This window comes from Podarcis vaucheri (genome assembly GCF_965113315.1).
Source record: "Podarcis vaucheri genome assembly, chromosome: 3".
Lineage (NCBI taxonomy): Eukaryota > Metazoa > Chordata > Lepidosauria > Squamata > Lacertidae > Podarcis > Podarcis vaucheri.
The window spans coordinates 4,632,874-4,656,090 of NC_138761.1; the positions used below are offsets into that span (position 1 = coordinate 4,632,874).

Sequence of the window (23,217 nt, forward strand, 5' to 3'; positions counted from 1 at the left end):
CGGTAGTCACGTAATCTGGGAAACCGGGTTCGCGTCTCCGCTCCTCCACATGCAGCTGCTGGGTGACCTTGGGCCAGTCACACTTCCCTGAAGTCTCTCAGCCCCACTCACCTCACAGAGTGTTTGTTGTGGGGGAGGAAGGGAAAGGAGAATGTGAGCCGCTTTGAGACTCCTGAAGGGGAGTGAAAGGCGGGATATCAAATCCAAACTCTTCTTCTACTCTTCTTCTATTCTGTTACTTCTTACTCACCTTTTCTCTAAATCTAGAGCGTCCCAAACACTGCAACATTTGTTCAAAGGAAAATCTTTACCAGTGCTTTACCAGTTTCACTGGCTCCCGGTGGAGTAAAGGGTCAGGTTCAAGCTGCTGGTCTTGACCTTTAAAGCCCTTTGTGGCTTAGGGCCCTTGTATTTACAGGACTGCCTCTCCTGGTCTGCCCCGCAGAGGACCTTAAGGTCCATGAATAACCATAGTTTAGAGGTCCCGGGCCCTAAGGAAGTCAGACTACTCTCCATCAGGGCCAGGGCCTTCTCAGTGATGGCTCCGACCTGGTGGAATGCTTTGTCCCAGGACACCAGGGCCCTGCAGGATTTAACCTCCTTCCACCGGGCCTGTAAGACAGAGCTATTACCCCTGGCCTTTAATTTGAACTCAGCCTGATCTTTTATTTCCCTTCTCTTCCCTCCCCCTCCCCTTTTATGAAGATCACTCGCTCTGAGACCCCACAGCTAATTCTCCCCTGGCCTCCTCGCTGGCCAAAGTAGGACCAATTCAGCCAGCTAGCCCTAGTGACTATCTAATGCTTATTTCCCCTAAATTGATTTCTGAATTTTGAATTTTATTGTTGTTCATGTTTTTATACTGTATTTCATGCTGCTTTTACAATTAAGTGTTTTAAATTTGTTGTTAGCCGCCCTGAGCCCGGTTTTTGAACCAGGAAGGGTGGGGTATTATTAATAATTATTATTATTATTATTATTATTATTATTATTATTATTATTCCGCTCCCTTGATAACTTCAGCTGCCCCTTTCTGAACCTTTTCCAAGTCTACAATATCCTTTTTTGAGATGAGGCAACCAAAACCATACACAGTATTCCAAGCACAATTGATTGGTATAACGGCCAAATTATATCAGTAATTTTCTTTTCAGTTCCTTTCCGAGTGATCCTTACCATGGAATTTGCCTTTTCCACACTGCACACTGGGTCTCCATTTTCATCTACTTCGAACCCCAGCTCTTGTTTCTGATCAAGTCACCGCCGGTTCAGATCCAGTGAGTTGTATGTGAAATTAAGATGTTTTTCACCTTGATTATATTGAATTGCATTAGCCAGTTCACCACCAATTCACTCAGTTTGGGCAGGTCCTTTTGAAATACTTTGCAATCATCGGCAGTTCGAATTCCCGCGACGGGGTGAGCTCCCGTTGCTCTGTCCCAGCTCCTGCCAACCTAGCAGTTCGAAAGCACGCCAGTGCAAGTAGATAAATAGGTACCACTGCGGCAAGTAGATAAATACCGTATTTTTTGCTCTATAAGACTCACTTTTTCCCTCCTAAAAAGTAAGGGGAAATGTGTGTGCATCTTATGGAGTGAATGCAGGCTGCGCAGCTATCCCAGAAGCCAGAACAGCAAGAGGGATCGCTGCTTTCGCTGTGCAGCGATCCCTCTTGTTCTAGCTTCTGTGATTCAGAATATTTTTTTTCTTGTTTTCCTCCTCCAAAAACTAGGTGCGTCTTGTGGTCTGGTGCGTCTTATAGAGCGAAAAATACGGTAGGTACCGCTGCAGCGGGAAGGTAAACAGCATTTTCATGCACTCTGGCTTCCGTCACAGTCTTTTGTTGTGCCAGAAGCAGTTTAATCATGCTGGCCACAAGACCCGGAAAGCTGTCTGTGGACAAACGCTGGTTCCCTCGGTCTGAAAGCAAGATGAGCACCGCACCCCATAGTCACCTTGGACTGGACTTAACCCTCCAGGGGTCCTTTACATTTTTACCCTCATGTGCTTACAGACCAGGCATGGCTGGTTATCAATAAAATACCTCTGTCAGTAGAACATGTAGGGCACGAGACTCTTAATCCCAGAGTTGTGGGTTCGAAGATTTCTGAATTGTAGGCGATTGGATTAGATGACTTTCCCTGGGGTCCGTCCCAACTCTACAATTTAGGAGTCTATGATTTTCAGTAAACTGCTGTGAAATTCGTATTCATCATTTATGAATTTGCAGTTCCTTCCTCTGCATTCATTAATACACTTCTGCTCCTTGCCTATATTTTGGGTATTCATACATTAGGAGTTATGTAACTCGTTTACGTAACTTTTGTCTGGTTTCTGGTGGGACCCAATTCACCATTCTATAGGAAACACAGATTTAAATTGTTCAAAGGGATTAAACAGCTGGACCTCTCAAACAGGGGGCAGATAAATAAACAAATCCAAAAGCCTACAAATGGCATGAGTTTGCAGTTTGTTAAGGGCAGCTGGACAAACCTAGACAGCATCTTAAAAAGCAGAGACATCACCTTGCCGACAAAGGTCCGTATAGTTCAAGCTATGGTTTTCCCAGTAGTGATGTATGGAAGTGAGAGCTGGAGCATAAAGAAGGCTGATCGCAGAAGAATGGATGCTTTTGAATTATGGTGCTGGAGGAGACTCTTGAGAGTCCCATGGACTGCAAGAAGATCAAACCTCTCCATTCTGAAGGAAATCAGCCCTGAGTGCTCACTGGAAGGACAGATCCTGAAGCTGAGGCTCCAAGACTTTGGCCACCTCATGAGAAGAGAAGACTCCCTGGAAAAGACCCTGATGGTGGGAAAGATGGAGGGCACAAGGAGAAGGGGACGACAGAGGACGAGATGATTGGATAGTGTTCTCGAAGCTACCAGCATGAGTTTGACCAAACTGCGGGAGGCAGTGGAACACAGGAGTGCCTGGCGTGCTCTGGTCCATGGGGCCACGAAAAGTCAGACATGACTAAACGACTAAACAACAAAGGGCGGCTGGGAATCGAAAGTGTTGTATTTTAAATTTTTGTAACACTTAACCCACACTGGGACCTCAGGGCAAAGGGTGGGCAATAAAATAGTAACTCCTCTTTCTCTGTGAGGAATAAACTACAAAGCCCAGAATTCTTTGGGGGTGGAAATGTGCTTTGAGCGTGTTTTAAAGGTATAGTGCAGGGGTCAGCAACCTAAGACCCATGGGTCAGAACCGGAGGTCCTTTGACCGGCCCACAAGCTGCCCCCGAACTTAGCGCAGCATGGCATGGGGACTCGCTTCCGCGGCGCCGAAAATCATGTCTGCGCATGCGCGGGTGCTGAAAATCGTAGGTGCACGCGCAATCCAGCCCACAGAGGGTTCTCCGCGGGGCCGATCTGGCCCAGGCAAGATAGACCTTGCTACCCCTGGTATAGCATGTACATAGCCTAATATTGTCACTGAATGGGGAGAGCACTGTGTAGAAAAAAGGTCTCTGTCAGCAAGGGGAGTGCTGACAAGGAAACAGGCCTATGCTGTATATTCTCCAAGCGCAATCCAGACACCTGCACAATAGCCTTTTCTTTAAGTTCTAACCTATTTGCCCCCTGAAAGTATCGCTGGAGTAGAGACGGGGGCATAATTTGGCTTCAGAAGGCGTGCTGGCTCCAGGGCCTATTCCAACTGCATGTTACAACGGAACTCTGCAAACCTCCCTTTGAATTCTGCAAAAAGCGAAGTCTAGTGGATTAGTCTACGAAGGGAGGCAGGAGCATCCTTTGAACAAAAAAAAAGTGCATGTAGATAAATAGGTACCGCTCCGGCGGGAAGGTAAACAGCGTTTCCGTGCGCTGCTCTGGTTCACCAGAAGCGGCTTAGTCATGCTGGCCACATGACCCGGAAGCTGTACGCCGGCTCCCTTGGCCAGTAAAGCGAGATGAGCGCCGCAACCCCAGAGTCGGCCACAACTGGACCTAACGGTCAGGGGTCCCTTTACCATTTTAATATACTCAGAATACATTTTTTAAGAGCTCTACTTTAAGCATGTGCCTATAGTGTCACCCAGTGGTCACTGAAGTAAAACTCAGGTGTCTTCTCCAGCAGAGATTAACAGAAATGCCCATTACAGTGGTACCTCAGGTTACATACGCTTCAGGTTACATACGCTTCAGGTTACATACTCCGCTAACCCAGAAATAGTGCTTCAGGTTAAGAACTTTGCTTCAGGTTGAGAACAGAAATTGTGCGGTGGCAGCGGGAGGCCCCATTAGCTAAAGTGGTACTTCAGGTTAAGAACTGTTTCAGGTTAAGTACGGACCTCCGGAACGAATTAAGTACTTAACCCGAGGTACCACTGTACAAGAAAAACTTAGGTGTTCCAGCACAAAGAGAAGGCGACCGGCAGGGCAAGAGGGACATGGGTCCTGTGATGTCACTGGCTGTACTGTTTCCCAGGTGTCTGTGTTACACATGAAGTTGCCTTATCCTGGTCCATCTTGGTCAGTATTGTCCACACTGACTTGTGGCAACAGTTTGGTGTGTTTCTGGCAGAAGTCTTTCCCAGTCCTACCAGGAGATACCAGAGATGGAACCTTGTGCATGCAAAGCCAATGCTCAAAGACCGAGCTACAGAATGGGAAATAAAGGGGTGCAAGAACAATTCAGAAACATGTTCCCCAGTCACGTTGGGGCTTATCTATTGTCTGGGTTTATCCCTCTTTTTCGGTTGGGGCAGAGCTTAGGCTTGACCTGAATAATAATAATAATAATAATAATAATAATAATAATAATAATAATAATTTGTATACTTTCCTTCATCAAAAGGTCACAGGGCAGTTCACAACATAAAAATACAAAGCAATAACAATGAATACAAAATAAGATCAAGGGAAGTAATAGTGCCACTGTATCCTGCTCTGGTCAGACCTCACCTGGAGTACTGTGTCCAGTTCTGGGCACCACAGTTCAAGAAGGACACTGACAAACTGGAACGTGTCCAGAGGAGGGCAACCAAAATGGTCAAAGGCCTGGAAACGATGCCTTAGGAGGAACGGCTAAGGGAGCTGGGCATGTTTAGCCTGGAGAAGAGGAGGTTAAGGGGTGATATGATAGCCATGTTCAAATATATAAAAGGATGTCACATAGAGGAGGGAGAAAGGTTGTTTTCTGCTGCTCCAGAGAAGCGGACACGGAGCAATGGATCCAAACTACAAGAAAGAAGATTCCACCTAAATATTAGGAAGAACTTCCTGACAGTAAGAGCTGTTCGCCATGGAATTTGCTGCCAAGGAGTGTGGTGGAGTCTCCTACTTTGGAGGTCTTTAAGCAGAGGCTTGGCAACCATATGTCAGGAGTGCTCTGATGGTGTTTCCTGCTTGGCAGGGGGTTGGACTCAATGGCCCTTGTGGTCTCTTCCAACTCTATGATTCTATGATTCTATAAAACTGAAACAAGCCAATAACCCCCTCCCACAAACATGTTTAAAAGGCCACAGACTGTTAATCAGCCAAAGGCCGAGTTAAAGAGGAATCTTTTTGCCTGGCGCATAAAGATGTGTAAGGAAGGAGCCAGGCAAGCCTCTCTGGGGAAAGCGTTGCACAAGCAAGGGAGCAACTGCAGAAAAGGCCCGTTCTCATGCTGCCACTCTTTGGGAAGAGGCACGTGAAGAAGGGGATCAGAGGGTAATTGCATGATCCAGGCTGCTTCATATGAGAGGTGTTCCTTGAGGTAATGCAGTCCTGAGCCGCATTAGGCTTTATAGGTCAAAAGCAGCCCTTTGAATTGGGCCCGGAAACTAACTGGCAGCCAATGTAGTCGGGCTGGAATCAATGTCATATGCTCAAACGGTCTAGTGGCGCTCACCCTATGGAACGCCCTCCCACCAGATGTCAAAGGAAAAAACAACTACCAAACTTTTAGGATATATCTGAAGGCAGCCCTGTTTAGGGAAGCTTTTAATATTTGAAGGACTATTGTATTTTAATATTTTGTCGGAAGCCGCCCAGAGTGGCTGGGAAAACCCAGCCAGATGGGCAGGAGAGATAGATAGATAGATGATAGATAGATAGATAACCCCAGTGAGCAACCTGGCCACCAAATTCTGCACCAACTGAAGCATCTTCAGTAATCTACCAGATTACCAAAGCATAAAAAAACAGTTAGGCTATAAATGGCTATACATGGACCCCCGTCTCTCTCCTGGCTGAGGTCATCATACAGGTTGAGCAAGACAGTTTTTGTGCCAAACTGGGCCTAAACCCTGATCAAAATGGATTTAGAAAATCAGTTTCCTCCAAGAGTGCCTGGATCTGGTCCATGACCACTCACTCAAGAACCTCGTTCAAGAAGGGGAGATTTGTCAACTGACCGGTAGTTACGTTTTCTCCGTCCAGGTGGGTTTCTTAAGAGTGGTCTTACCACTGCCTCTTTCAAGCACTCAGGGACCACCTTCTCTCACAAGGAGGCATTAATCACCTCCCTGGTCCAGCCAGCTGTCTCCTTCCTGCTAGTTTTTATCAGCCAAGAGGGGCAAGGGTCCAGTGTGCAAGCGGTTGCCCTGAAAGAACCAAACATCTTGTCCATATCCTCGAGCCTTACTGAAACTTAGCACAAGTAAAAGGGGGGCAGCACTCGCAGGTAACGGAGAGTCACACGAATAAAGCTCGGGGATGTCGTGCCCAGCAACACAGCCACTCATGAATTAGGGCTGAGGTAGAGGCTGAATCTGCAAATGTCTAATGTCTAAATCCAACCAGAGCAATTTACCGAACTGGACTGGCTCAAAAGCACTTCACCAAACCCCAGTCAAGCTGCTTTTGTAACCCATCATTCTAGAAAAGTATACAAGGGTCTCAAAGAGGCAGTAAGGCACATGTTCGATAACAAAAAGCATCAAGTAAGTGTGTTTTAAATCCAATTTAATTTTGTAAAAAAATAATACATAAACTTCAAAAGAAGAAACGTTTTCTATGCAAGAACATGCAGGTGTCTGGCGTTCCAACATCTTCAGTCAGCTCACAGTAAGGTGATCCACACCTTCAGATGTATGGTGAGAGAGGTTGAGTGTAAGTAAATACCAAATAAATACAGTGCATTCAAATCCATTTATCACACAAGGCAGGCCGAGAATGGGGTGGGTGGAGAGTAGGAACTGTTTCTGAAAAACAGAAAATGCTTTGAAAGAGATCCCTGCCTTTATGGCTTGGAGTTTAAGTCACCCTGCACTTACCTTTTTCCACTTTCAGAAGAAAAGCCTGCACTGGGAGGGAATTTTACAGAGAAATCAGTCACAAGGTCATGATCGCTGGAAGGTTCTTGGGCAGATGCAAAGAGGGAGAACACATTTGCTCCATGTCCCAGGCTTATTCCATTTCCCTGCTCATCCAAAGAGGCTGTGCAAGTGAGGATTCTACAGAGATCATGTAAAGTTGAACTATACAAGCACCCCAAAAATGCCTTCACTAGCAAACAGGGTACCTCCCATATGCCCCACTTAGCATGCCAGGATCACATCAAAATTACAGGAAGCTGCTGCCCATTCTCGTATAAATCACAGTGGCAATATTGTGTGCTCTGATCTCTTCATGTTGCACTCTGGTTCTGATGGGATGGCATTTTGTCATCTTAGCAGAACAGTTTCGTTACAGAGCAAGGCCTCCCGATAAAGCCTTTCCTTGTGATGGGGCAGCTGCTTGCAGCTTCAATAGCCTTTTTAAACGAAAATGTAAAGGCTCTGCACCCAAAATGGGGGGGGGGGTGATGATGATGCAAGAATGAAACCAAAGGGGTAAAAAAAATCTGCCTTAGAAAGCTATCTCTCTCTCTATATATATATATATCATAGAATCCTAGAGTTGGAAGAGACCCCAAGGGCCATCGAGTCCAACCCCCTGCCAAGCAGGAAACACCATCAGAGCACTCCTGACATATGGTTGTCAAGCCTCTGCTTAAAGACCTCCAAAGCAGGAGACTCCACCACACTCCTTGGCAGCAAATTCCACTGTCAAACAGCTCTTACTGTCAGGAAGTTCTTCCTAATGTTTAGGTGGAATCTTCTTTCTTGTAGTTTGGATCCATTGCTCCGTGTCCGCTTCTCTGGAGCAGCAGAAAACAACCTTTCTCCCTCCTCTATGTGACATCCTTTTATATATTTGAACATGGCTATCATATCACCCCTTAACCTCCTCTTCTCCAGGCTAAACATGCCCAGCTCCCTTAGCCGTTCCTCATAAGGCATCGTTTCCAGGCCTTTGACCATTTTGGTTGCCCTCCTCTGGACACGTTCCAGTTTGTCAGTGTCCTTCTTGAACTGTGGTGCCCAGAACATATATATAATGTGTGTGTGTGCGTGTGTGTGTGTGTATATATATATATATATATATATATATATATATATTTGCTTTCGTAGATTTTCACGGGTACAGGAATGCAGGTTTTGGTGTCTTCGGGTGTCTTCCCGTGTAAGAGTCGGGGTGTCTGTGCGACGTTTCGACGAGGTCTCACTCGTCATCTTCAGGCTGGTGCTTTCGGCTTCTTGTTACTGGAACCCATATATATACACACACACACACACACACACACACACACACACACACATTAGAAAAGATTACGGTGGATTTCCCCCACCTCCACCCTGGTTTAGTTTCATGCCTGCTGGGCTGCCCCAATTGTCAGACCTGAAGTAGAAATAAGAGAGTAGCCAGTATAGATCTACAGTCTCCTAAAATACAAAGGTACCCTTTTTCTGTGGGGCAGCCCTGCACTTACAGCAGCCTGATGAGGGGAAGGGACATAGCTCATGGCAGAACACTTGCTTGGCATGCAGAAGGACCGCAGGCTCAATCCGTGGCATTTCTAGGTAATGGCGGGAATGCCCCTTGTCTGAAACCCTGGAGAGCAGCTGCTACTGAGTGTCTCCAACACTGAGCTCGCTGGGCCGACGGTCTGACTGAGTACAAAGCAGCTTCCTGTGGTGCCAAGGCTGCTCTGGTTTGCACAGCCATCTTTGTCGGGGACCACACCAACTGCTGAGGGCTCACAGTACCTTCCACATGTAGAAAAGCCTGCCCTGGAGATGGGAGGTCAAAAGCTCAACAGGAGAACAAAATGGCAGGGGGAATGAAGGCAGATCTCAGTCACACAACACCGTGGGCAGAAAACAAAGGCAGGAAAGTGCAATCGCAAGGGTATACAGCAAAACCTTAAGTTCACAGGGAATTTATATCACAAGGCATTTACAATGGTTGTTAAGACTGAGCTTCACGGGCAAGTGGAGGGGAAGAAACTACAGCGGGGTTCATACAAGCCTGCAAGCTGAAAACCATTGCCCAAGGCTTAAAGTGCACATGTGAATCAATATATATCTATACAAACATTGCAGGGGAGGGCATCATTTTTGGCTGGGGGTGTGTGTGCAAATCTCTCCCTCCATTATCTGATCAAAAGCTAAACAGTTTGCACTGAAGGCAGGCAAGAAATGCCAAGCGGTACAGTCCTGCAGTTCTCACTCATCTCCAACTCTGACCCAAAGGTAATCCATGAGAAAGCTTCCTTTTCCCATGGTTGACACTCCAGGAAGCAGGGCTGTAGAGAGAGAATCTCAGAGTCTTTCCCGGTTGGAACATTTTGGTGCTCCCTGGATAATTTTCTGAAAAGTGGCCTCGTGACACCTGTAGGTGCAAATGTCACTTTATGAGTAGTCAGGCAAAGGGAGGCAAAAGATGGAAACCACAGAGCCTCAGAGTGAATCCTGCTATCCCCTGTCCCTCACAAGGACATTTTCCAGTTAATCTTCCCGGCCAGACAAACCCATTGCCTTAGGAGACTGGAAGAAGGGAAATGAACAGAGGCCCATGAGCAAAAGGGGAGGATCCTATCTCCACCCTCTTTGCTCCTCCACTTCCAGTTATGTTTTTGAGGTGTTCTAGATAGCATGGATGGGGCAGCCCACCTCCTAAGCCACTCCTCCTTGTGCTCCGGTCTGAATGGCTATATGCTATGTGAGGTGACCACCTTATACAGCTATGACCATGGGAAAGGGAGGGCAGGGAACCATAGCTCACTTATTGAGGACCATTCGAAAGGAACAGGACACATTGCCAGGCATAGGGTGAGGAGGAGAAAAGGCTGGACTTAAAAGCACCAAGTTTGGGATAACAAAGTACAGAGGAGCAGCTCTTTAAACAAAGAATAAATATTTTTCAGAGTCAACTCAATCAAAAGCCAGCTTCCCTGCAGAGGAAAGGACAGCTACGGATGCATTCAGATGGATTTGGCAATCCACCACAGATGGACGAGCTGGTTGCAACAGTGCAGGACACAGTTCTGGATGGTTGAGGTGCGGAGGGGGAAACTGTCTGTAGTGGTTCCCTCTGGATCTTGCTCCTACCATCCTTGCTCAAAGGCAACGCTTGAGGTCTCTCATTTGGACTGGAGAAGGGCAGCCCTCTCAAAAGGGATCAGTTGTCCTCTGGAGAAGCTGCTTCCTCCCTTTCTCACTTGATGTTTTTAAGCAAGGCAGTCCGTGCATTGACCACAGCTTTGAAGGCGTCCTCGCTGCCAGGAGCCATGCACTTATCCGGGTGGAGCAGCACCGCCAGCTTCCGATAGGCCTTGTTCACCTCATCCCTGGAGGGCAAGACAGGCATCCATTAAGAGAGGTCACCACAAGCACAAGCCTAATAAGCTCCCCAAGTTATAGCTTTGCCCAAGGGCCCCTTCCCATTCTCTGTCTGCCCAATTCCCCCTTGCCGGCTTCTAAACCAGCAGGGATTGCCTCCATTACCTGGTGGCCCCTGGCTTGACGCCCAGCATGTCCCAGCTGTCCTTGCTGCTGCGGATTCTTCGGATGGTGTCCGCTTGCTCCTTGGTGAAACTGACGCTCATGCTGGCCATGGGCCGCTTTCCCCCATTGTCGCACAAATCAACGATGGCAGAGTAGAAAGTCTACAAGCACACAGAAGGAACAGGTAGCAAAGTTTCATATGTGCCCGTAGCCCGACAATCCCTATTTCATTAATGGGACCAAACCTCAGGTCCTTCTGCTGCCTCATATCAAGAAACTTGAGAAAGGGAGAACATCTATAGATTTTGTGGGGAAGATCAAGCCTCTTAAACCTACCACCCGCCACCACCTCATCTCCACTGCTGCTTCTTCCTCAGCCAGTTCCTTTCTTATCTGAAGGTTTCAGAACAGCCACTGCATGGATCTCTGGGAGTTGCAGTGACCTTCAGACCATTCTTTGGGGTTTTCAGTTCCCCCACATCAATGGCCGCTTAGCCACCCCACAGTCAAAAGGGGTTGTCTTCACCTATAATCTGCCAGACCACTGTTCCTTGTCTCTCTTGACCCCAAACCCACAAGGCCTCCCACAGTCAGCAGGGCCAGTCTCTTGTACTACTAGCTCCTATTGTTCTACTTATTTAAAAGGGAAGGGCTGCTCACTTGAAAGTCATTAAAAACAGATGGCAACAAAATGGAATTCAAGCAATTAAGTCATTCCCTGCATTTTAACATGGGACAGGGAAAATATATTTGAGAGAAGGAAAGTGGGTGTGTAGGGTGTGAATCCCCAGAGAAGGAAAATTGCAGAAGCAGCTCTAAAAATGAAAAAGTGGTGATGGGCTCAGCAGGTGCATTGTGATCAGACTCAGAGAAACGTGGAGCTGGAAGGGACCCTGAGGGTCATTTAGCCCAACCCCCTGCAATGTGGGAATAAGCCAAACAAATTGTTTGGGGCATACAACTTCACCTTCAAGGGTAACTCTCTTGATATAATTCTTTTACAAAATGTTATTTATTTCATTTGTTGCATTTATTGGAAACCTTACAGAGCACAGACCATTGAGAGCCAAGGAAAAGGGCTGGATGAGGGCTTCTAGGTTTGACATAGTTGGTTTTACCTGGAACATCTCGTTGATTCCTTCTCCAGTCTGAGCAGAAGTCTCAAAATAAAGGAAGCCTCTGCTCTCTGCCCACAGCCGCCCCTCACTTTCGTCCACAGAACGGTGCTTGGTACAATCAACCTGAAACACAGGTGGGTGGGAGGAAGCATGATCCTGGCTCACAGCTACTGACCTAGCCTCCATGACTTTACCTAACCCTTTTAAAATCCAGTAATTCACACTGGTAAAGTCTTCAAACTACATACTGTTCTCTGATTTGTGAGTGGGGGCAGTCTCTGCAAGAGCCCATGGTTACAAGCAAGATTTTCCACACCTTAGCCTCTTCTTGGGAATGGTTACCTTGTTGGCACAAACTACAAAGACAATATTCTCCATGTTTCCATGTGGTCCAAGTTCCTGCTTCATCTCAGCGAGCCACGAGTCGAGGGCATCAAATGACTCCTTCAGCCCAACATCATACACCAGGATTACGCCCTGCGTGTCCTTGTAAAACTCATTGCGTACCTAACAGAGCACAGAAACAAACAACTGGATATTTGGGACCAAGAGGGTGTTACAGGAAACAGAATGGCTTGGAATCTCTGGATCAGTTTCCCTTTACACATGTGCCACTTTTCAACTGATCTGACATCATCTGTGCGGGCAGAAAAGTGCTGCTGCTGGATTGACCAGCAATTTTAGCAGATTAACTGCATCGGGACAGGCCATGTACAAATTCGTTACCTTTCAGCTCTCGTATAGTTACTAAGATTTAAAATAGATATCCTACAGTTACAATGATCGTAAGCCAAAATGCCCAATCTATAAATGTTAAATGCAAATTAGTCAAAGCCCTCCAGCTCATGTGAGGGTATGAAGTGGGCCACAATTTTCACCATGGAGCAATTTAGCTTGCCAGGACCAGAGGTCTATGGATTTATGTCCTAAACTAATGGCCAGGAAGCTGCCACCTCGCTTACCTCATAGAAGAAGGGGTGTCCAGCCATGTCAAAAATATTCACTTTGATTTCCCGATCCCGAACCTGCACTCTGAAAGAAAGAGGAACACAGCCATAAGATGCAAGTGCACACACTCCAGAGACCCTTCTTTCCCAGACCAAGTTCAACTTTTCTACAACACGGGTATTAGGCAAGCATCGCAACGCGACTGTTGAACACAGATGAATTTTGGCGTGATCATTTAGGGCTCAGTAAAAAGCTTCTGGGCTAATCTGCAAAGAAAAATTGTAACCGGATAAATGATCAGTGAAGGGTGACCCACAGGCATCCAGATTACGTACAGGCAATGACCATTTTAGGCATGCCCAATTGACGTGTAGTCACCGACGCATGGGTCCGTTAGGATCAAGAAGAGGGCAGAATGGGGGCGGAAAAGAATGGGGCAGGGTGCAGTTATGTGCACTCTGCCAACATGTGCAGGGAGCAGGAATGGAACCCCCATGCAAAATGCTTGCCGCCTGTACTCAGCTTTCAATGAGGATTTTACTAGCTAATAAGGGATTTATCGGGACGCGGGTGGCGCTGTGGGTTAAACCACAGAGCCTAGGACTTGCCAATCAGAAGGTCGGCGGTTTGAATCCCCATGACGGGGTGAGCTCCTGTTGCTCGGTCCCTGCTCCTGCCAACCTAGCAGTTCAAAAGCATGTCAAAGTGTAGTAGATAAATAGGTACCGCTCCGACGGGAAGGTAAACGGCGTTTCCATGCGCTGCTCTGGTTTGCCAGAAGCGGCTTAGTTATGCTGGCCACATGACCCGGACGTTGTACGCTGGCTCCCTCGGCCAATAAAGCGAGATGAGCGCCGCAACCCCAGAGTCAGTCACGACTGGACCTAATGGTCAGGGGTCCCTTTACCTTTAAGGGATTGATCAGAGATGTAAAATCTGCTCCACTGGGATGTGCCCCACTTGTATGCAAAATATAGCACAAAATGAGATGCCCACAAACACCTGTAGTTTCCCAGTGGCAATTTCCATTAATATCATAGCAACAAAATGTTGAATGATTGAAGTAAGTGAAAAATCAAAGCATGATTTCCCGCCTTTCTGTTTCACACACACAATGCCGTGGTTCTTAGTTTCAGGAGCTGCTGTGTCAAGTGTTCTCTATTGTGAAAGCAGGTTACTCACTTGGTGACACCATAATCAATGCCAATTGTTGCAAGGTACTTGGGCACAAACCTCTTCTCACAGTATCGCTTTATGATGCAGCTCTAAAATGCAAAAGAATGGAGATTGTTACCCAATTGGCTGAGCTGTCTATTCAACCCACTGTATTCCGTATTTAGCCAGGTTAAGTGCAAAGCACATCTTTTTAAAGCACATATCTGTATGTGTATGTGCATGACTGGCAAATTTGATTCAATATAAGCAACAGTATTTTAAATTTTGTTTTCAACTTAAAAAGCAAAAGGGCAGTTGAAACAACCACACTTCAGTTTGATTAAACCAGGAAGGTAAACTGTGGAAAATTATAAGCTTCCTAATTTAGTTATAAATTGCAGCAAAAGGAAAGAGCAAAGAGGCTATACGAGGAGGCAAAAAGTCCATGCATATCTTGTAAGTCATGATATGAATGGTTTAGAATATATGTTTTCTATTTTAAAACACCTACAATTTACATCTTCCAAAAAAACTGAGAGGATAAGTTCCCCAGTTATTGTATTACTGTTTAAACATGCTGCAATCACTCTATATTAACTTAATAGGCAAAACAAAAACAAGTAACAGGTGTCTGCCCCTGAAATTATCAACAACAACAATGGAAGTAAAACTTCCCAAACTCCTCAAACGTCAGTGTTTGTAGAGGGAAAATGGGTGACCTATTATACTTCTACTGTTTGTGGATGAAATCCAATGGATTCCCCTTCCCCAGCGGCACTCAACCAAAACCAACTCAAAGAGGATTGGGTGGCCCTGTAAATATTTTCAAATGAAATGAGAAAAGATAACGATATGTGTGAGTCCTGGTTGGATAAAACAGTCAGAGTCCGGCACAAAAAACAAAGCGGGAAACGGGTCCTCCACGCGTCTCTCTCACCTAACCAACCTCGGAGGGTTATTGTGGGCGTGGGCGGTAATCAGAACCATGTTATGCTGTCTTAGTTGAGTCCCTCGGAGTCAGCATATTGTTACGGAAATTACGGGGGGGGGCACATCTCTAAAGTTGTTAAATGTTACAAATATTATGCATAAATGTATCCTTTCGACTTGACTGCTCAGGAAGTTACCTAGCTTTAAAAATCATATAAAATCAACTCCTTTCCCAGTTTCCTTCATTCCACTGCCAAGGTTCATTGCTTCATTGGCCAAGGACTTGGAAACCACTCGGTTTCCCCATAATCCCTGAAGTGGGAGGTCACGTACTCACAGGAAGCTACTCATAGGTGTCAATTGCTGGGCAAAGGCACTCCTCCGGACTTGCCCAGGTGGCAGACTATGCAAACCAAAGTTCTATTGTCCCTTTGTAGCAGGTGCTTCAAAGAACAAGTAGATAAATAGGTACCACTCTGGTGGGAAGGTAAATGACATTTCCGTGAGCTGCTCTGGTTCGCCAGAAGCGGCTTAGTCATGCTGGCCACATGACCCAGAAGCTGTACGCCGGCTCCCTCAGCCAATAAAGCGAGATGAGTGCCGCAACGCCAGAGTCAGCCACGACTGGACCTAATGGTCAGGGGTCCCTTTACCTTTAGTAGGTGCTTAGAATCTACTTCCCAATACATATCCTGTTGCCCCAACACATTCCTCCTATGTTAATCATGTATATCCCTCCCCTTTTCTGATGTAGCAATCATGTAGTGATGATGCTTAATGAACTGTATGCTGGGATAAGATAGAAACTTTTAAAAGTCCTTGTCACCCCATCCTCGGGGTTCAAAATTCCTCTTTGAATTTTGTGCAATAAACTTTGGTCTACAGCTACAGTGGGACCTCAGGTTAAGTACTTAATTCGTTCCGGAGGTCCGTTCTTAACCTGAAGCACCACTTTAGCTAACGGGGCCCCCCTGCTGCTGCCGCGCTGCTGGAGCACGATTTCTGTTCTCATCCTGAAGCAAAGTTCTTAACCCGAGGTACTATTTCTGGGTTAGCGGAGTCTGTAACCTGAAGCGTATGTAATCCGAGGTTCCACTGTATTTGCTCCAGTTGGTGGCTGGACTCTTCCTTTATTCTGCAGGGACCCGCGGGCTCTGCCCGACCAGCTGGGTGATTGAGTAGCCTCACACCTAGATTTTTCCGTAACAATATAAACATTACCATATATATATATATATATGTATGTGTGTATATATCTGAGTTATACTTGCGTGTGTGTGTGTGTACACACACACACACCACACTATACCAGGCACCCCCAAACTCAGCCCTCCAGATGTTTTGGACTACAATTCCCATCATCCCTGACCACTGGTCCTGTTAGCTAGGGATGATGGGAGTTGTAGTCCCAAAACACCTGGGGGGCGGAGTTTGGGGAAGCCTGCAATATACATATATGCAAATGTAACTCAACAGATAAGGATTGCTCCTGCCCTCCCAGAAGCCTTTGCGCTTGGCCAAAGAATCAGCGCCCCATCCCACGCTAACGCCCAACTGCCATAACGGTCAAAACGGCCGAGGGGGCGACTGACTGGTTGCGCGCCTTGTCACTCCCCGCCCCGCGAGCCAATAAGGCGCCTCCCTCCCCGCTCTTACCTTGCCCACCTCCGCGTTGCCCATGGAGATGACTTTGATCCTCAGCGCCTTCCGCGGCTCTTTCCGCTTCGCCTCCATCTCGCGAAGGACGCGGGCTGGACTCGCCGGGGTTCAAGGGGGCCCCTCGCCGGCCAGGGCGCCCGCCTCCTCCGCCCCGCTCCCCATGGCCCGCTTAACGACAGCGGCGACGCGGCTGCTTAGGACCCGGGCGACGCCTCGCGAGATTTCCCTGCGAGAGCAGGCCGAGAAGCCGCCGCGCTACGCGAGAGCTGGGAAATCTCGCGAGAATGAATCAAAGTGGCTTCCCGTCCGCCTCTTCCCCTCAGTCCTGTTGATTCAGAGGAGGAGGCAGGCGCGCTTAGGGCTGGGTTGGGAAGCTTTGTCCCTTTTCTTTTCTTTTCTTTTCTTTTCTTTTCTTTTCTTTTCTTATTCTTGGTTGATTTATAACAGCCCTATAGATATATATTACAGTCCTATTGATGTATACTGCACAGTCCTTCACCTGAAGATTACAGGGCAGTTCATGTAAAATTACAAAATGAGAACACAAAATACATAATAAAAACAGAAGCAGACTGATAACCCCCTCCTGCCTTCGCACAATCACATTTAAAATGCCTGGTAATTATTATTATTATTATTATTATTATTATTATTATTATTAATTTATTATTTATATCCTGCCCATCTGGCCGGGCTTCCCCAGCCACTGGGCAGCTTCCAACAAAATATTAAAATACAGTAATGCATCAAACATTAAAAGCGTCCTTAAAAGAGGCACCTATATAATAAAACAACAACAACAACTTTATTATGTACTTGCACCCCACCCATCTCACTGGGTTGCCCCCTGCTCAAGGGGGCTTCCAGCATATACAGAAACACAATAAAACATTAGAAACTTCCCTGTTCAGGGCTGTCTTCAGATGTCTTCTAAAAGTTGTGTAGTTCTTTATCTCCTTGACATCTGAAGGGAGTGGGTGCCACCACCAAGAAGGTCCTCTGCCTGATTCCCTGTAATCTCGCTTCCGCCAGAAGTGAGCTGGACCTCAGTGTCCAGGCTGGATGACAGTGGTGGACATACTCCTTCAGGAGTATAATATATAATGAAAGTGTTTTATGAATGTAGTTTTATTGCTCATTTAATGCTGGAGCAGCACAGGAGGACCGCCCTGAAACCATTTTCAAATGTTTTCTCTGCAAGGAGGGAGGAGGTGGGGGAGCGAGATGGTGGGGCAGTGTTCTCGAAGCTACCAGCATGAGTTTGACCAAACTGCGGGAGGCAGTGGAAGATAGGAGTGCCTGGCGTGCTCTGGTCCAGGGGGTCACAAAGAGTCGGACACGACTAAACGACAACAACAAGTTAAATGGCATGAAATATAATGAATATTCTATTCATTAAACAAAAACAAAAACCAATCTTACAGATGTCCTTTGTTGTCTCCCCCGAAACCCCGCTCATCCTATCCCAGTTACCGGTATATTTATAATGGTTACAAATGGCTTTGGTTGGTAGATGTCAGATAAGCCCTGTACATCTGAAGAATGCATGGATGTTTTAAATTGTTGTTGTTGTTGTTTAGTCGTTTAGTCGTGTCCGACTCTTCGTGACCCCATGGACCAGAGCACGCCAGGCACTTCTGTCCTCCACTGCCTCCCGCAGTTTGATCAAACTCATGCTAGTAGCTTCAAGAACACCATCCAACCATCTCATTCTCTGTCGTCCCCTTCTCCTTGTGCCCTCCATCTTTCCCAACATCAGGGTCTTTTCCAGGGAGTCCTCTCTTCTCATGAGGTGGCCAAAGTATTGGAGCCTCAGCTTCACGATCTGTCCTTCCAGTGAGCACTCAGGGCTGATTTCCTTCAGAATGGAGAGGTTTGATCTTCTTGCAGTCCATGGGACTCTCAAGAGTCTCCTCCAGCACCATAATTCAAAAGCATCAAAAGTTTTAAATTAAATCAGGGCAATGAGCCTCTCTTTAATTCTTGCATGTCTGCAAGGTATGCTTGGGAATATTTAAATGCCCCCTTTTGCTGCAGTAATGTGAAGGATGGACTTGATGGCTTGACATTTTCTCGCAGCACTGAGACACAGCAGGGCCGTTTATTAATAGTCAGCCAGGTGCTTTGTGTAACGTCCACCTGGATTTAGGGGCAAACAGGACGTTTGATGAAAAACAGGGTCTTCTGAAATGGGGTGGTTGATTAGAGCAGGGGCTGACCAGAGCAAAGGCATGCGTGGGGGTGCTCAAATAGTGCACATCCGGAAACCAGATGTCATTTCAGGTGAGCGCTGGACGCATAAGGAAGTTTGCAAATCATCTTGATAGTTGTTCTCTAACACTGCCCAGATGGAGCCATTAAAACTGGCCAGAGTCAATGCGAATACTCATGAGTATATTGCATCTTTAATCCATAGCTGCACTGAATTTCACCTCTAATGGTGCTATTGTCCAATTTATTTTAATTTGGGGCTATTGATTGTTGTGCGCTTTATTGCTGCAACCCACCCTGGGGTCCAGGGGAAAACAGAGTGAGGCAAATAGCGTTGGTACGAGGTCACGTTCCAGGGCCGGATTTAGGTTTGATGAGGCCCTAAGCTACTGAAGGTAATGGGGCCCTTTATATGTCCAGCTGTCCTTTGTCAACAACAAATTGTCACTGTTTTATGTTGAATATATGCTATATGGTAATTTATGGACCTAATAGGTATCTAAAGCCATTTGCACATAGAGTGGTATCTCGGGATACATATGCTTCAGGTTACAGACTCCGCTAACCCAGAAATAGTGCTTCAGGTTAAGAACTTTGCTTCAGGATGAGAACAGAAATCGTGCTCCAGCGGCGCGGCAGCAGCAGGAGGCCCCATTAGCTAAAGTGGTGCTTCAGGTTAAGAACAGTTTCAGGTTAAGAATGGACCTCCAGAACGAATTAAGTACTTAACCCGAGGAACCACTGTAACAAAATATGTATTTTATCAACGTACATCCAGGTGTGTTTTTTCCTTTAATTTTTTTGAGTGGGGCCCTAAGCTATGGCTTGTTTAGCTTATATGTAAATCCAGTACTGTCAAGTTCTAGGCTTGAGAGATGAAATAAAAACTTGACAGATTGCTGGGTCCAGATGCCATCCACCCAAGAGGCCTCAAAGAATTCAAATGTGAGCCTCAAGGACTCTCCAGCTCTCTTCTGCCATTTCTGGGTTTGAATAGAATTTAATTATTTCGATTGTGCATAGCTGGGGTGGGGGAATGCCTGCATTTAAAAGTTCTAACAGCCCAAATCCCCACGCTTATACTGCTGCCAACAAAGGTCCGTATAGTTAAAGCTCTGGTTTTCCCAGTAGTGATGTATGGAAGCTAGAGCTGGACCATAAAGAAGGCAGATCACCGAAGAATTGGTGCTTTTGAATTCTGGTGCTGGAGGAGACTCTTGAGAGTCCCATGGACTGCAAGAAGATCAAACCTCTCCATTCTGAAGGAAACCAGCCCTGAGTGCTCACTGGAAGGACAGATCGTGAAGCTGAGGCTCAGAGACTTTGGCCACCTCATGAGAAGAGAAGACTCCCTGGAAAAGACCCTGATGTTGGGAAAGATGGAAGGCACAGGGAGAAGGGGACGACAGAGGACGAGATGGTTGGACAGTGTTCTCGAAGCTACCAGCATGAGTTTGACCAAACTGTGGGAGGCAGTGGAAGACAGGAGGGCATGGCGTGCTCTGGTCCAGGGGGTCACGGAGAGTCGGACACGGCTAAACGACTAAACAACAATGACAACAAATACCACTGCTTGCTTTTGTGACCTTAAAACTCTACTGGGGGGCTCTCTCTTTCGCTAGAGACAGTGGTGTAGCGTGCGGCGGCAGCGGAGGGGGGACTGTGCCCCAGGTGCAAAATTCTGAGTGGGCACAACCAGGTGTGGCCATGGAGGCACCAGCTTCAGTGGGGATCCCTGCCCTGGCACAGCACAGCCCTGCTTGGCTCCGCTGGGGAGGGCATTCTGGTGGTGTCAGTTGCTTGCCTGCCCTGGGCCCCAGCAACCCCCAATATGCCACTGACTAGAGAGTGAGTTTAGCCCCGTCCTTTGGATCTAAGGATCCAACCAGCTCTTTTATAGATCACCCGTGAGAGGTCATTAATATCTAATTTCTCACTCATGCACAAATAAATGAAAGCTCAATAAAGACCAGACATAGCCTCGACTCTATGCAAGCTTTGTGCAAGAAAATCAGGATGAACGCTCAATAAGCTTACTTGGAGGAGGCTTTCAAGCTCAACAGCGCTATTCTGAAGGAAGTTGTATGTGGTTGGCTATTAAGTGCCTAATAAATTCAGGAAATAACCTCACATTAATCCAGGTCTTCCCTTTCAAATCAGAAATTCGGAAACCTGTTGTGTGTTAACTATGGCTTGTGCCAGTACACAAAAAGCATGACATCGCTAAGGCTTTGGATAGAGAAACTTGAATCACATGCGCCCACGGTTAGCTCCCCATTTTCAAACCATGGTTTGCAAGGAGCCAACTTCATTATCTTTGCTCCCACAGCATTTTGGGTTTATTTTAAATTCTCCAAAACCTGAGTTTCCTAGATCAAAGCAAAACACAACCTGGGGCATCTGCAAACTAAAGTTTGTAACAGGGCTAGTTCCTGAGACTGGATTGGAGAGAAAGTAAAAGTTCGGAAAATAGATTTCCACCCGCAGGAACGCAGCTCCGGCAAATGAATGTAAGAGGACCCCGCAGTACAGCGTGGGTAGATGAGCCAATTTGACAGAATATACTTATTTTGGCAATAGATTTGTCAGAGGAAAGACTGAAGGTGAGACAGGAGGGATGTTGGGGGGAGAAAGAGAAAGAGATTTACGCCAGAAATCAATTAGTGGCATAGTCTGCATTTCACTTAAGAGCCTTTTCCGCGTCATCGCTCTTGCAAGAAGCCAGAACAAGAGACCTCCGACCAAGAATTTGCCGTTGCTGGCAGAGTTCACACATTCAAGCCCTGTGATCAATTCACAATTAGAGGCCCCAGGAGTTACGCCACCTTTAACTATCTTCTTTTCTCGTCTGGTGAAATAAAAATAGCTTTTCAAAACCATCATATTCGGCTGCAAGAACAGAAGGGCAAAATTCCTTTGGGGTGGGCCATTAAAAATTGCCCTGCTGGGTCAAGCCAAAGGTCCATCGAACCCATCCGGCTGTCTCCAGCCATCAGTCTGCAAACTTGTGGGTTAGTGCTATATACTGACTAAGGCAAGAGAAGATCAATGAGTCAGAGGCAAAAGATGTGGTCACCAGTGGAGATTGGTCCAGGCCCCACATGTCCGTTTTCCTATTCCTACGTCTCAGCGTTGCACAGCAGAGCAGAAGATGTGGACCAAACTGGCATTGTTTCCCCAGTAACGTTCCCCATCTTCGTGCCCTCCAGAGGTTTTTGGATGGCAACTCCCATCAGCACAAATTGTGTTCCAAAATATGTGGAGGGCACCGGGTCCTCTGCCTCAGCCATCATCTGAACCAAGTCTGGGGCCTGATCCTGAAGAGTCCCAGTCTGCACAGGTTCCCTAGCTGGGCCGAGTCAGGGGCCTGATCCTGCCCTGGCTCCAGATGCGGGGATTCCCTCGTTGCCTCCAGCTGGGCCATCTCTTATAGCTGCTCCACTACCGGTTGGGTCAGGGGAGGCTGAGGCGGCCTCTGGGTCTAGTAACCCACCGACGTCTCCTGAGATGCAGAGACTCAGGTCTGAGAGAAGGAGAGACCTGAGTACTCGCAGGAGGAGTGCTCGCCTTCGGGCGAGACAGGGAGGTGAGTGGCCGGGGAATCAGGACCGGCCGTTACCCCGACAGAGATAAAAGGCTGTCGGACCCCGCCCCAGGTTGCAGGGGCAACATTGCTGTATGCTAGATCCTGCCTGAGATCCTGTACCTGTCCTTGCCTGGTTTCCTGCCTTGGCCCTGTTGGACTGACTCCCAGCGGAACCTTTGGATTCTGGACCGGTCCTGGACTGCGTTTCATGGTTTACCCCCGAGCCCAGCACACAAGCACTAGAACTCATCGACATCCAACGAAGCTGGATGTGGGAAGAGTCCACACAGGGAGAAGAAACAGAATGGAACTTGTTCGCCCCAGAGGCAGAGATGGCCACCAACTTGGATGTCTGTAAAAGAGGACTGAGCAAACTCATGGAGAAGGAGGAGGTGACCAGTGTCTACTAGCTGTGATGGCTCATCGCTGCCTCCCCAGTTGGAGGGACACAAGAGCCCTTATAGAGTCCTTTGCAGGTTCTCCATCGGTCGGAGAAAATAACAGAGGCCAAAACATCCAGCCTACATCACAGAAGGGGTGTACCCCTCCGATACATCATACCTACATCACAGAAAGGGCGGCCTACAACAGAAATCTGAGTGCGTTGTTTACCTTCTGTCTGGCAGGTTACCTGTTAATGCTTACTTAATGGGATACCCTGGGGGAGCCTGGCCAGTCTTTTGCAATGACAAATACTTAGTTCCTGAGCCAGGTCACAGGCTCACCCTATTCATACACAGACATACCTTTCAGACAGGATTTGTGAAGGAAAGGACAATGGGGAGGCTCCCCCACCTCCTCCCTCCTTGCAAAGAAAACATTTGAAAATGGTTTCAGGGCGGTCCTCC

The 23,217-nt window shown here is 47.1% G+C and overlaps 1 protein-coding gene across 1 annotated transcript; it reads right to left on the minus strand.

Moving 5' to 3' along the window:
- Window positions 1–9,179: 9,179 nt before the first annotated feature.
- DNAJC27 (DnaJ heat shock protein family (Hsp40) member C27) lies at window positions 9,180–16,761 on the minus strand. The gene is made up of 7 exons (XM_082216572.1): window positions 16,570–16,761; window positions 14,011–14,093; window positions 12,843–12,912; window positions 12,223–12,387; window positions 11,881–12,003; window positions 10,763–10,923; window positions 9,180–10,605 (listed from the first exon to the last, which is right to left on the minus strand). Exons 1-7 carry the CDS (start codon window positions 16,645–16,647, stop codon window positions 10,473–10,475), a joined length of 813 nt encoding a protein of 270 aa, XP_082072698.1. The 5' UTR covers window positions 16,648–16,761; the 3' UTR covers window positions 9,180–10,472.
- Between the last annotated feature and the right edge of the window lie 6,456 nt (window positions 16,762–23,217).